The 14,363-nt window shown below is 51.5% G+C and overlaps 1 protein-coding gene across 1 annotated transcript; it reads right to left on the reverse strand.

Moving 5' to 3' along the window:
• Nucleotides 1-7,685: 7,685 nt before the first annotated feature.
• On the reverse strand, nucleotides 7,686-14,363 carry NMUR1 (neuromedin U receptor 1). The gene is made up of 3 exons (XM_037850197.1): nucleotides 14,241-14,363; nucleotides 11,568-12,444; nucleotides 7,686-9,537 (listed from the first exon to the last, which is right to left on the reverse strand). The coding sequence occupies exons 1-3, from the start codon at nucleotides 14,241-14,243 to the stop codon at nucleotides 9,155-9,157; spliced, it is 1,263 nt and encodes a 420-aa protein (XP_037706125.1). The 5' UTR covers nucleotides 14,244-14,363; the 3' UTR covers nucleotides 7,686-9,154.

Below are 14,363 nucleotides of genomic sequence, written 5' to 3' on the forward strand. Positions count from 1 at the left end.
CTTGTCACTGATGAAACATTAGGAAAAGGATTTTGTATCCGTTAAAAGCTTTCAATACTCATAGCACCCTGATTGGCTCCATAAAACAAAGCTTTATCCAAGTTCAGGTAAATTCTATTATAACTATTTGAAACTTCTCATTATTTCTCTATCAGTGAGTGATTCATCATAATTTCCCTTTAGTTACACCCCTTAAAATCCCTGAGAGAGAGACCTGTAATCCATTTTGCAGATGACAAAGCTGAGGTAAAGAGTGCTCCTTGGACTCGATGACATGGGGATGTCAAAGAGATTATTGCTTCTGACCTTACTGAGTTTCTTAACCCTTAAATTTCCATTCCTGAGTCCAAAAGTGGGAAGTGTTTTGAGATTTGCTCTTCTGTATACTGGAAATACCTCGCATCAGATTCACAAAGGGCTCCAAGTACATGGCGCCAAAAGACACAGCAGCTTGGAGCTGGGTATCAATGGAGTGTTGATTGTTAGGTTAGTTTATATTCTTCAGAAGTTAGAGTATGTGATATATACATTCAATTTTTTTTTTTTTTAATCACAAGTCATCATCCATCTGCAGTGTCTTCCCTGGAATCTTCTAGTGTAAGAAGTGCATAGCTTTCCTCAATCCACTTGGTGCACTTGACAACACAGACTGATGGCTGGAATTAGTAATAGACCAGCAGACAGCAGAAAAGTGAAGCCAGGGTGCCAAGCAACAGTGGCTGAATAAATTCCATTAAAAGTAGAAACTGCAGTGACTCCAGCAAGTGTCTCTAAGAAAGCAGTACAAGCAAACTGTGTACCTCCTGCAATACAAAGATGGGGTTGCTTTTGTTTTCTTCACACTCAGAAATATTGCTATCAATAGCAATATTGTGGTTGCTTGTTTCTTCAGTGGTGTGGTCAAAGTCATAGCAAAGGCACTAAGGAAAATGGCAGGTTCTACAAATAAAATCCTCATAGTGCCTGGGTAAGTGGCTGAAACCTGGAGCAGAAGCTACTAGAGCCATCAACTGGTAGACACACTTAAATGGCCATTTTGATGAGTGACTGGAGGTGGGGTGTGGATAGCCTGAGAGTAAGCAGCAACCGGGGAATGCAGTTTCAGAGAGGCCCCCTCGATGTCATGGGTTTTACCTCCAGAAACCCCAGGAGATTCTCCAACTGTAGTGCTTTTGTTTGTTTGTTTCTTTTTGCCTGCCCAGCAGCCATCTTCCTCCTGGCAAAGCCCTCATTTCCCTCTGGGGTCTTCCCCTGCCTCCCCTGGATTTAGTTTTGGTAGAACCATCATTGAAGATGACTCCCCTGGCCAAAGTAAGGAGGCCTATCGGACACCCTCTTTCATGAGTCTTGAGCAGCATCATGTCTTCCTGAAAGCCTTCCCTCCACCAGGGCAAGTGCTTCGTGTCCCCAGAGTCCCAACTGTCAGAGCACTTAATATGCCAATATGTTTATGTGTCTGTACCCCTGAGGCCCTGTACACTGCCTAGCATATACTTGGTTCTCAGTAGATGACAGTTGAATGAATGAGTGATGCCCATTTTGCCTAAAGCTGACAGAGGGACCTGATTAATAGATAGAAGGAACCCAGATACTCTCATAGTTGTTCCAGAGAATGCGACAGCAGCTTCCAGGCCCTCCAGTCTAACCCCAGCCTTGCAGCCATCTTTCCTGAGCTGGGGTCAGCCAGGTACAACCTTCCTTGAATCCCACTGTTCCACTTGGGCCTCAGTTTCTGTTCCTACCCAATCCTACAGTTGTCCTCCTGAGCCTGGAAGGGCGAGGATGGTGCGTTGCCTTTTTTTTTTTAATTACATTCAATTTTATTGAGCTATAGTTACACATATAGTCACATACTGTACAATCATCCATGTTGTACAATCAACTGTTGTTCATTGTACCGTCAGATAATTGTGCCTTCATCACCCCAATCTATTTTTGAATATTTTCCTTACACCAGAAAGAAAAAGAATAAAAAATAAAAGTAAAAAAGAACACCCAAATCATTCTCCCCTTCCCATCCTATTTTTCATTTAGTTTTTGTCCCCATTTTTCTACTCATCCATCCATACACTGAATAAAAGGAGTGCGATCCACAAGGTTTCACACTGTCACCCATTATAAGCTACATTGTTATACAATTGTCTTCAAGAGTCAAGGCTACTGTGTTGGAGTTTAATAGCTTCAGGTATTTACTACTAGCTATTCCAATACATTAAAACCTAAAAAGAGTTATCTATATAGTGCGTAAGAATGTCCACCAGAGTGACCTCTCAACTCCATTTGAAATCTCTCAGCCACTGAAACTTTTATTTCATTTTATTTCACATCCCCTTTTTGATCAAGAAGGTGTTCTCAATCCCATGATGCCGGGTCCAGATTCATCCCCGGGAGTCATGTCCTGCGCTGCCAGGGAGATTTACACACCCCTGGGAGTCAGGGCCCGTGGCGGGGGTGGGGAGTGAGTTCACCTGCAGAGCTGGCTTAGCTAGAGAGAGAGGGCCACATCTGAGCAACAAAGACGTATCAGGAGGAGACTGTTAGGCACAATTATAAGCAGGTTTAGCCTCTCCTTTGTGGTAGTGAGCTTCATAAGGGCAAGCCCCAAGATAGAGGGCTTGGTATACCAAACCACCAGTCCTCAGTGTTTGTGAGAACATCAGCAACAATCCAGGTGAGGAAGTCCAACACTTCCGCACTTTCCCCCAGCTCCTCAGGAGGGCCCTGCACATATATTTTTATTCTCTGCCCAAATTACTTTGGGATGTGTCGCTATTTCACTCTGACCCATACAAACCTACTAAGTCTCACTTTCTATTCAGAGTTCCATGTAATTATGGTGTTTGAACAAACTGACTGTACAAGCTAAATTGTTTAGAAAATATGGACCCTGCACCAAATAAACATCTCTTCCCTTGGTCTCATATGGAAGTTGAAGTTTTAAACACAGTCAGAGACTGATCAGGTTATACAAAAAGGGATCAGCACCTCAGAATTTGAAAGTTGTGTGTTGCCTTTTAAAAGACCACACTTGGGTACGTTTACTTTAGAAGGTTGCCACAATCCTCAGACTGTTTCTGCTTAGTGTATTTAGAAATCTGGACTGTTAGGAAGGGTGTGGGTGTCAGTGTTTGCCTCTGAGTCTATTTATGTGCAGGCAGATTGCACATTTTTGCTTTCGAAATGTCAGTACCTTTCAGTTCAGTGTGACTTTGGCCTAAGGCCATTCTGACTTTTTGGGTAATTAGCGAGTGCCTGGGCAGGATTCAAACCCTTGTGGTCTGACTCCAGAGTCCTTCCTCACAACCCCTATACTCTCCTGTTTTGTCAAAAGAGGCATATTAGGGTTCTTTTGTTGTGCCGAAGGAGGCTTAGACTGTTAGAAAAATATATGGATGTTCCCAGGATCAGATTCCTTAAATCTGTCTTCAGTTTTTCCGTCTCTTAAAAAAAAAGAATTTTAAAAACTAGAGAGAAAAAGTGAATGAGGATAATTATTAAGTATTACAGTCTGTAATTTGAGTTTTTTTTAAAAAAGTAGTGATGGTATCTGTTCATCCTAGAAATTAGTCAAGATAACCACTAGTAGAACAGAGTGTGTAACCTTCAAACCAGTGGCCAGATGGATCTGTCAGGGTTCTTGGTTGCCAACAACAGAAAATGGCTCTGGTCAACGTAAGCAGCAAAGGGATTTATTGAAAGACTATCAGTAGCTTAAAATATTAACAGGAAGCCTGGAAAACCTGGCAGGGAAAATGAGCAGAAACCAGGGGAGGTTGGGTAGAAGGAGCCCCAGGAATAGTCCGCACAGGGTGCTGCTGCTGGCACTGCCGCCCCTGGGATGGACGCTCTCCTGGGTCTTGGTATTACTTGTCCAGGTCATGCCTCTGGCTGGGTCCATACAGTACTGTACAGTAGACTTCAGCAGGTGTTGAGATCCCTTTCAGCTTCTGTAGTGGGAGCCTGTACTTGGTCTCCCACCAAGAACCACACAATGAGGGATTCTTCCTAATGGGAAGGAAGTTCAGATGCTACAGAGCCCCACCATCTCCCCTTCCCCCAAAAGGGCAAATCCTATATGAGGGAAAACTTGGTTGATCCATTAGAAGACAAGAATGGGGGAGGTGGGGAAACTCTGAAAAATGGGCAAAATTAGATGGGCTCAAAACCATTCTGAAAAAGAAAAAAATTGGAGGACTCCCACTAATAGTAATGTAAAACTTACTACAGAGCTACAGTAATAAAAACTGTATGTACTGGCACAAGGACAGCTATAAAGACCAAAGAAATTTAACTGAGAATTCAGAAATAAACTCCTTCATCTTTAGCTAATTGATTGTTGACAAGGGTGCAAGCCCACTCAATGGGGAAAGAACAGTCTCTTCAACAGCAAGGCTGGGAAAACTGGATATCCACTGGATATGCAAAAGAATGAAAGTGGACCTTGCATCACAGGCAAAAATTAACTCAAAATCACATACAATTCTTAACTAAGTTTAAGAATCAAAAGTGAAACTCCTAGAAGGAAACATAGGGAAGCATCTGCAGGGCCTTGTGTTAGGGAATTGTTTCTTAGACTTTACATCAAAAGCAAGAGCAACAGAATTTTAAATAGATAAATGGAACTTCACCAGAGTTAAAAACTTTCGTGCATCAAAGGACTTCAACAAGAATGTAAAAAGAAAATGAACAGAATGGCAGAAAATATTTGGAAACCATAGCTGATAGAGGTTTAATGTCCATAATATATAAAGAACTCCTATAACTCAACAACAAAGACAAACAACCCAATTAAGAAATGGGTAAAAGACTTGAACAGACATTTCTCCGAAGAAGATACACAAAAAGCATACAAAAAGATATTCAACATCATTAGCCATTGGGGAAATGTACATCAAAGCCACAATGAGATACCCTTTCACTCCCACTGGAATGGTTTCTATTAAAAAAAAAAACAGAAAATAAGGTTGGAAAAGATGTGGAGAAATAGGAACCTTCATACACTGATGGTGGAAATGTAAAATGGTGTAGCTCCTGTGGAAAACAATTGGCAGTTCCTTAGAAAGTTAATTATAGAATTACCATATGACCCCAGCAATCCTACTTCTTGGTGTATAACCAAAAACTTTGAAAGCAGGGATTCAAACATATATTTGCACACCAATTTTCATAGCAGCATTATTCACAGTTGCCAAAAGTTGAAAGCAACCCAACTGTACATCAACAGATGAATGGATAAACCAAATGTGGTAAATACATGTAATATAATATTATTCAGCCAAAAAAGGGAAGGAATGAAGTTCTGATACATGCTTGAAGACATCATGTTGTGCGAAATAAGCCAGGGACAAAATGACAAATGATATATGATCTCACTTATATGAATTAATTAACATTTGAAAATTCATAGAGTCAGAAACTAGAATACAGGTTACCAGTGGCTGGGTGGGATAGGGGAATAGGAAGTTGATGCTTAATTGGTAAGGAGATTTTGTTTGGGGTGAAGGAAAAGTTTTGGTAATGGATGGTGGTGATGGTGAATGTAATTAAAACCACTTAATTGTATGATTGAAGGAGGATAAAATGGGAAACTTTTGGTTGTATATATGTTACCAGAATGAAAAAATAAATAAATGAGATGTGCTTGCAGATTAACCAGGAGTGACTTTGGAAATACCATGTGACTATGTAGAGACTAGACATGACGTGCTACATAACACTTCTCATTTCCTGAGTGATGCTTAACAGAAGGAAGGGTGAGCAGATGCAGCTTTGTAAGAGTTTGCTGATGAGAATAATCTTGGACTTTGGATTTCCAAAGAAAATCAACCTTTTCCTGAGCAGGAAAGAATGATTCCAGTATATTCACCCTGGCCTTCAGGAATTCTGCCAAAGAGGATTGAATGTGATGGACTCTGGGATCTAAGAACCATCAGAAAGGAGGTGAAAATCAGAGGACAATGGATTGGGGGAAAGCAGGGCAGTCAAGAACCCAGCAGACTAGGTGGGGTAGAAGAATCCATCTCTGGTGGGAGCAGTAGGGTAAGAGAGCAGGGAGGAGGCTCTCATGGGCGAGAGTTCACTTTCAGAAATAGAAGAGGTTCCTGGAGATACAGGTGGTGAGGATGGACCAGGGGGTGTGAGGCCCCAGGTCAGCACGTGGGCTTTGATGTCCTCCAGGGTAATGGCAGGAGTGGAGAAGATGGAAGTAGACGGGGCCCAAACTCTGGAACATCCAAGGAGGAGGAAAGGAGTGACCACAGCCAGGAGGGGCAGGTCGCCCGAGCCCGAGATAAGCCAGACACAGAAGAGCTGAGGATGCCTGGTGCAGGGGTGGCACTGGGGGGGAGGGTGTCCAGGAGAATGCTGCCGCATGTCCAGACCAGCTTGGAAGACAGCAGCCCCCCGAAGAGGGCCACAGCAGATGCTGCTTCCCCGGCAGAATTGGGGACTGTGGGTAGTGGTCTGTCAGCACAGTTCACGATACCTGACAGGCAGGGATGGGGGACCTCGGCTAGGTCCTTCTGGCTGGCCTTTCCCTCTCCATCCCTTGTTGTCAAGGGCTGAGCCCAGAACTGCTATTTAGATTTTCCACGGCAACCAATGACCCGTGACAAGCAGGACCTGTGTGCTGGCCTGCTGTGGAGACACTCGGGAGACGGACGCCTGTTTGCACTGGGGAGCACATGCCTTCTGAGAGCTTGCATCCCAGGCCGTGCCATCTGCCCAGGGCTTCTTCGCAGGTCTCGGGCCCTTTATAAATACACAGTGACTGAAGTTCCTCATACCATACATCATCTCTGATGCCCAAGAAAGGCCTCCGGGAGTCCAGTAGCCTAGGGAACAACTTCGGGTTCCAGCCCAAAGCCGCGCCTTCCACCCGACCCCAAGGCCCTGGGAGCCCAGTCGGAGGCAGTGCTTGGGCACTCGCAGTTCTGCACAGCCTCTTTCCACAATCTCCTTTCTCTACAGAATCCCTCCCTTCTCACCAGTTACCCCCTCCTTTACTCTCAACCCCTCCCCAAGGCCTCCTCTGGGGGCTGTCCCCGCTTAGGGCTCAGACTTGACATTTAATCAGGACAGGCTCAGGCCCAGCCACTGGGGAGCAGAGCTGCAGGCCCCTCTGGACCAGCTCCCTTTCAGCTCCCCTACCTGTGCCCTGGCACCATGAAAGCACCACTTCTCCCCATTATCCTTGGCCTCTGCCACACTCAGTCCCAAAGCCCCTGTGCTTCCCCTCTTACCCTCTGTACTAGCCAAGCCTCCTCCCTCTGCTGACTGCCCCGAGCTCATCCCACAGGCCGGTTGGCTCTTACTTCCCTGGCACCCAGGGTTTCTGCCAGGCTCTTCTGAGCCCAGCAGATAAGGAGGGTGGGACCTTACTGGGCCAATACTCTGCTGAGGCTTATGAGACCCTGGGAACTCACCCAGGGCTGACCAAGGCCACCAGGGTGGGGTCCACAAGCCCAATGAGTGTGACCCAGAGCTTGGATGTATTGTCTGCAGGGAAAAGGCAAGGTATGAAACTGACTTGGATCACCATCATTTAAACATTATTACAAGGAAACATGCCACAGTGGGTAGATACAGTGCTTACCTCTGGAGAGTAAGGTTATGGGTGATTTTAAATTTTTTAAAGTCTTTATTTTTGTTTATTTGTACTTTCAAGTTTTCTACAATGAGCATCTATTTTTATAACTGTGACCCTGTACAGTTGCCTCTTCTTTGCCGGCAGGGAGCTGGGCCCGAGCCGGTTGTTTGCTGTGGGGAGCACTAAACCCGCAGACCCTGACAGCAGGACGCCTTCTTCCCAGGCTCTATGCCAGTGTCCAGCCCTGCAGGCCAGGGTTTCCTTTACTCCAGAGTCCTCTCAGGAGGACCAGGTCCAGGGACCACTCAGATCCCTGGCAGCACGACTGAGCGACCCTGGATGAGTTTCACCCATTCATTGAGTCCTGACTGAGCACCATGTCAGCCCCATGGGATTCAGGATGGGACTCGGTTTCATGGAGTTACTTGGCCCTGTTCCCCTTCTTTCCTCATTGAACCAAAAGCTGAACTCTCCCCACAGGGCCACTCCTTGCCCTTGGTCAGCCCAAGTTTCTTGTCCCCAAGACCCTCTGCCAGCTGGGCCCAGAGCTCTGCTCACCTGAGGCCCCCAGGTCAGCCTGCATCTAGGTGAGGATGAAGGCAGGGGAGGGAGGGCCAGGCTCACACGCTGGCCGCCATTCAGTGCCAAGCATCCCCCCAGTTCCAGTACAAGCAAAGGCCAGGCCCAGAGTTGCTCCTGGGAGGGTGAAGGGTCATCTGGAGGTCAGGGAGGAAGTGGGGGTGGGAGGCAACAAGAAGAGAGTAATTTCCGCCTTGTTGATCTGACGATATCAGTTGGTTTCTTTGCAAGCAGTGGCTTATGCACCCACAGAAAACCACAGCTAAAGTGCCAGAGCCCAATACTGTGACTGGCAGGGCCCCTTTCCTTTTGCCAGCAAGGAACCGAGGCCTGGGAAGGTGAGGCAGCCTGCCCGATGCCACACGACAAGGTGGCGGCAGCAAGGCTGAGACTGGACCAGGTCCCCCGGGTCCCTGGGGACACCTGCCACCCTGCAGCTCCTCTAGGTAGGGGTCCCAGAGCAGGATGAGTGGACTGGTGGCCAGTGAGGGGTCAGGTGCAGGCCAAGAGCTAGAGAGGGACAGAATAGGTCAGAACCCACAGCTGCTTAGCAAGAAATGGGACGGGAAGGGGAGCCCCTGGGAACATTTCAGAAATTGGGGGTGGGGTGGGGTTGTCCCAATGGAGGATTGCTGTGCCCACTGACTGTGATGTTTCTGTGGGGGAAGAAGTTTAAATGGGGAGGCCAGGGCTCTGGAGGGCAGACAGCAACACCTTCTGAGGGGTGTCGAGCTCCTTGCATGCTGCCGGGCCTGGGGGTCCTCAGAAATGGAGCTTACTCCCCCCCTCCTCTCGTGCTTGCCCTCAAATCTCAAACACAGGGGTGGGGACAGGAGTCACTGAGGTGCTGGTCAGAGATTCTAGACTGAAATGGGACAGGGTGCAAAGAGGGGCGGGCCCCAAGGACAGCCCTGCAGAAGGCAGTCACAGCTCCCCAAATACACATGGCCCTCTGGCACCTCCCAGCAAAGCTGCTTCGAGGGTCCCTTAGGCAGGGTCAGCTTCATGCTGCCCCTCGGGGCCACCGTTCTCCACCAGGGCAAGGGCCCTGCCGCCCGGGGAGCCCAAGTCACACAGGATGCTGCCCGTGGTCACCCGGCTGAGGCTGTGGGAGCTGCGACGGCGCCTGCGGCGGCGGCACCCCGCCCCAAAGCACAGGGCTTCCTGGAAGGTCTCTCGGAAGCGGCTGGACAAGAGGCTGTAGAGGACGGGGTTGGCGACCGTTCCGAGGTAGAAGAAGATGCCGGAGACAACGTGCACGTACTGGAAGGCCAGATGCATGCCCTCGGTCCACTGGGACACGGAGCTCCACATGAGGCGGTCGATATGGAACAGGGCCCAGCAGATCGCAAACACCACGACCAGCGCAACTGCGGGGGCAGAGAGGGGAGAGCTGGGTTCCCGCCGTGCCTCCAGCCGCCTTCCCCAGCGCTTTAGTGCTGCCCTTCCCACCCTCGCCCCGCTCCTGTCCCACACGTCACCCGCGCCCATCCTGTCTGGAAGGCGCCCTGCCCTGGCCACGCCCCTCGGGATAGGCCACGCCCCCTGCCCCTGCACGGAGGCGGGGTGGGCGGCGGGCGCCAAGCCAAGCTGGCCCAATCAGATTCTCTCCCAGTGGAATTTGGGACTGGGTGACTCTCAGCTGCGGATGTTAAACCACTACTGGGATACAGAATGGGGCTAGGGCCTACTGGGGGGCCTATCTGGGGGCCATGCTTGCTGATGCGTAGGCAGAGAGCAGGAGAAAGGAGCGCTGCTCAGAGAGCCGTGGATGGCGAGGTGGTGGGGCCAGAGAGAGCGAGGCGCACACACATCACCACATACACATATCACACACCACACAAACAGCACACACAACACACACACACCCCTGCCTTGGCCCCGGAAGCCTTCCCAGCCCCAGCTCATGTCTTGACCGGGACTAACTCCTCCTTTACTGGAGAAGGAGTTTCATCCCCAGCAAAAGACAAGATGGACTGGCCAAGCCTCCCTCTTTCTTCCAAGCTTCCTTTCAGCCCCGGCCATAAAAAGTCAGACCCTTCCTTGAGTCTGCCACCAGGCCTGCCCTGACTTTTGTTTCTTGTTTGTTCGGTTTGCTTCTGCGACTTGCTCTCTTTCCCCTGCTGTGCCCTCCCATCATGCCCTAGCATGGTTTTCCTTGTAATCCCTGGTTTCCAACGAAGTCTTCCGCACACAGCCTGGCGTGCAGTAGGCCCTCAGAAAACAAAGCAGAAGCAAGAAGAAAGCCAGTGGTCCCAGGCTGGCAAGCAAGTCTGCCTTAAAAAGACACCCCACCTTCCCAGCGGTGAGAGCCTGTCCCAGATGTGTGCCAGCTGCTGGCTCAGCCCTTTTGCTGGCTGGAGGTGGAGCAGAGGCAGCAAATGGTCAGTAGAACGGGCAAAGACTGCCCCAGCCTCCCTTGACACAGAACTTGGATGCAAGCACAGCTCTGAGATGCTGTTCCAGAGGGGTGGGAGGGGTGGGCCTCTCTGGGAATGGGCTGTTCCCAGTTAGCTGGCCATAATCCCATGGCTTTGACCATGGGTCTCTCTGCCTTCTCCTACCCTGGCTTCTCCCACCTACCTGATCCAGGGCCTGCAGAGGTGGGACTGGGCTGCAGTGCAGTGGGATGGAGAGTGAGTCAATGACCAGCTTAGCGTCTGCTGGTCTTGCATCCCGGGGACCACGGAAAGATTTATGGAGCCTCAACCCAGGTGGCCATGCTCTGGCCTCCACTGGGGACTGGACACATCAGCATCCTGTCCCTCTGGTCCGTGGGGGGTGGGGGTCAGGGCTCGCCTAAGCCCCACCAATCAGAACCCTTGTTGGGGACTTTTCAATAGACTAAGGGCAGAGGGCTTTCCTCCGGCAAGGGGGACCGGTGCCTGAAGCTGGGAGTCCCAGGCTGCCATGGGGAGGAAGAGCGCTGAGACATGGTTAGGAGCAGAGATGAGAGTCCTGGAAGGTCCCTATCCTGGCCTTAGTCACCCCAGAGCCCAGCCACCATATGCCCCTGCCCTGTCTGTGGTCTGGTTCCCTGAGTGAGGGCTGGCTTCATGGGAGTGAACCTGGGTGGCACACTTGGCCTGGAGCTAGAAGGGCCTGAGGTGTGGTTGAATGCTCTGCTCTTGCCATCTTGATGTTCTTAAGAGACCCTGAATTTTTCATTTCCTACCCCACAAATTACATAGCTGATCCAGCCACCAGCCAGTAACAGTTATCTTTGGGGCAGGTTTCTAGCAGGGCAATCTAAAAGAATATGCAGATGGACAGACACACGGACACATGCACATGCACACCTCCCATATCCACCAACCCACTCAGGCCCCAAAACCCAGACACTGGGCCTTCCCTGCAGGCCCCCCACCCCCACCCGCCGCCTGCCAGCAGCGATGCTTACACAGCATCTTGGTCACCTGCCTCCGACCCCGGCCTCGCAGCGTTGCCCCGGCCGCCGCGGCACCCCGGCCCTGGGGTCCCTGCCTGTGCAGCAGCCGCTCGCGCCGCAGCCGCAGCCCGATGAGCAGGTAGAGCACGCTGATGATGGCCACCGGCAGGCAGAAGAAGAGCAGCGCGGTGGCCTGCACCACCAGCCTGTAGAGGGCCCGCGGGCGCACCAGCGTGCAGACGGCCGAGTCGGGCACGGGGCCCCGGCAGGGCACCTCCAGCGGTCGGATGCCATGCAGGCTGGTGTTGGGCAGGGAGCAGAGAACCGCCAGGCCCCAAATGGCACCGAGCACGCGGCGCACGTGAGTGCGCGTCACCAGGGACCTGGCCTCGAGCGGGTGCACCACGGCCATGTAGCGCTCCACGCTCAGGGCCGTGACGTGGAGCACCGAGGCCAGGCAGACCATCTCGAAGAGCAGCGTGCGGAAGCGGCAGCCGCCGGCGCCCAGCAGGAAGGGGTAGTTGCGCCACATCTCGTAGAGCTCCAGGGGCAGGCCCAAGACCAGCACCAGCAGGTCGGCCACGGCCAGGCTGAAGAGGTAGCAGTTGGTGGGCGTGCGCATGGCCTTATGGCGCAGGACCACCAGGCAGGTCAGCCCGTTGCCCACGGCGCCCACCGCGAAGATGAGCAGGTAGGCGGCGCAGATGGGGGTGAAGAGCTCTGACTGCGGGGGCCCCAGGTACTTGAGTCTCAGCTCCTCGTCTGTCAGGTTCAAGTCCCCGGGCTCAAAGAACCCCCAGGTCCCACTGATGTTGCAGGGGAGGGGGTTCCTAGCAGCCCCCGGGGACAGGTCTCCAGAGAAGATAGAGCAATTGGAACAGGGAGGAGCCTGTGGACAGAAGACAGAGACAGAGAAAAGTCACTTGGGGAATCCTGGCTTTGTTATAATGCATCAAGCACTCAAATGACCATAATCTTCCATACTCCCAGGAAAGAAAAAAAACTGCCATCCATTGTAAAATGCATTAGTGTCAGAGGTATAAAAACGTACATCTAAAAAAATGATAAAATGTGGCACTTCAATTTTAAATGTCACAATATGCTGAAACCTTTTCCTAAATGCCAGCTCCTCGCAAGCATGGGCTTTGCCGTCACCAGTCCTCCCCATCAAGCCCTGGACTTCAGGAGAGGCACCAGAGCCTCACTTTGGGCATCTGTAAAATGGGTACAATGCACAATATCACAGAGTCTTTAAGAGCAAGGGTTCTGAAAGCAACTGCCTCAATTCAAATCCAGCCTCCCCCAATTCCTAGCTGGCTGACCTGGTGAGTGTAGACCTCTCTGGGGCTGTTGCCTTATTGTTAGAGGATCCAGGGAGTTTAACCGTGAAAGCATTAGCACAAGGTCTGCCTGACACCTGGTGAGGAACTGGTTCCTACCCAGCTCACTGGGGGGGAAGAAGCCTCTGCAGGGACCAAATGAGGGAGTGAAAAGACTCTAAAATATAAACAAAAATGCCGATGCAAACATTGGCTTTCATTTCTATTTTCTGTCACCCAAACAGTTCAAAGTCTAAGTATTTGGCCCCCTGGATGCTACCAGTTCTGAGGTCCCCTATTCTCTGTGGGGCTTCTCTTCTCTTATTCAGTCAAGCAGGTCTAGAAGTTAAGAATCCAGGCCACAGGGCTAAACAGACAGTCCTGGAGCAGATGCCGACCTAGTCTCTCTCTAGATGAGACTTCCCCTCACTGTGCCTCAGTCTCCCTATCTGTAAAATGGAGGTGTCAGCAGAGGCTACCTCATCGTATCTGTGAAGGTTAAGTGAGAATACATGTAAAGTTCTCAGGAGTGTGGCTGGGAATCTTAAGTGTTTTATTTCAATCCATATTAGCATGATCCTTACTTCCCAGATGGAAAGGGAAGGGCAGAGTCCAGGGGGAGATGGGACAGGGGCTGAAGTGGGATCTGCTGGTCATGTGGCTTGGCACAAAAGACCAGGAGCTGCCCCAGATCAAGCAGCCCTGGATGTGCCAGAGCCTGCTCCCCAAGCCCCTAATGTCCTGGTGACAGGCAGAGGGTGGGCTTGGGGAGAGCCAGGCTGCCCCGTGCCCCCAGCCCTCAGGCTCCATTCCTCTCCTCAGACCCGACCTGGGCCTCCCCGAGCCTGGTACCCACCATCCGACTTCCAGGTTCCTTCTTCCAGGTCCTTCCCTCTCCCCAGCATCTTCCTCCTCACCAAAGCCTCCACCGAGAAGTTTCCCCCAGCCTCCCTGCGGCTCCCACACCTGAATCCCGGCATTGGGGAACCAGGTGCACTTCCTCTGCTCAAATGCCAAACTCCCCATCACCACCACCACCTCCCCCGACCATCCATCCGCCCACCAGGAGTGAAGTGGTAGCAGAGCTGGGAAAGTGCAGGTGCCATCCATGGTTCGAGGGGGGCTCCCTACCCCCTGGAAAGGGTCGCCGCGCTGGAGCCCCCCGCCCGGCGGCGCCCCTGGATGCAAAAGGCAGAAATAACCTAAAGGCTGAGAGATGAGCCCCCCACCGCCGGGGTGGGGTCGCCCCCACGGGGCCGCTGCCGTGCGCGCCTACCCCTGCCCAGCCCGGGGCGCCCGCCCCTGCGAGGTCCTTTTCCCGCCTCGCCCCTCCAAGCCCCTGCCGCCGCGCCCCCCCCCCACCTACCATGAGTGCGGCCAGGAGCCCCTGAGAGCGGCCGCCGTCCACGCACCGACCGACAGACGCGGCGCGAGAAGCAAGCGGACTGACGGACTGATGGCGCCGGCCCACGAGCAGCCCGCCCCGTCG

The sequence above is a fragment of the Choloepus didactylus genome, chromosome 9, assembly GCF_015220235.1.
Source record: "Choloepus didactylus isolate mChoDid1 chromosome 9, mChoDid1.pri, whole genome shotgun sequence".
Taxonomy (NCBI): domain Eukaryota; kingdom Metazoa; phylum Chordata; class Mammalia; order Pilosa; family Megalonychidae; genus Choloepus; species Choloepus didactylus.

What these genes read in the sequence shown, in the direction of transcription:
- NMUR1 (XM_037850197.1), bottom strand. An exon ending in GCAGGTGACCAAGATGCTGT is followed by an intron (nt 9,538 to 11,567) that starts GTAAGCATCGCT and finishes CTGCCCCCGCAG; the next exon opens with TTGCGCTGGTCGTGGTGTTT.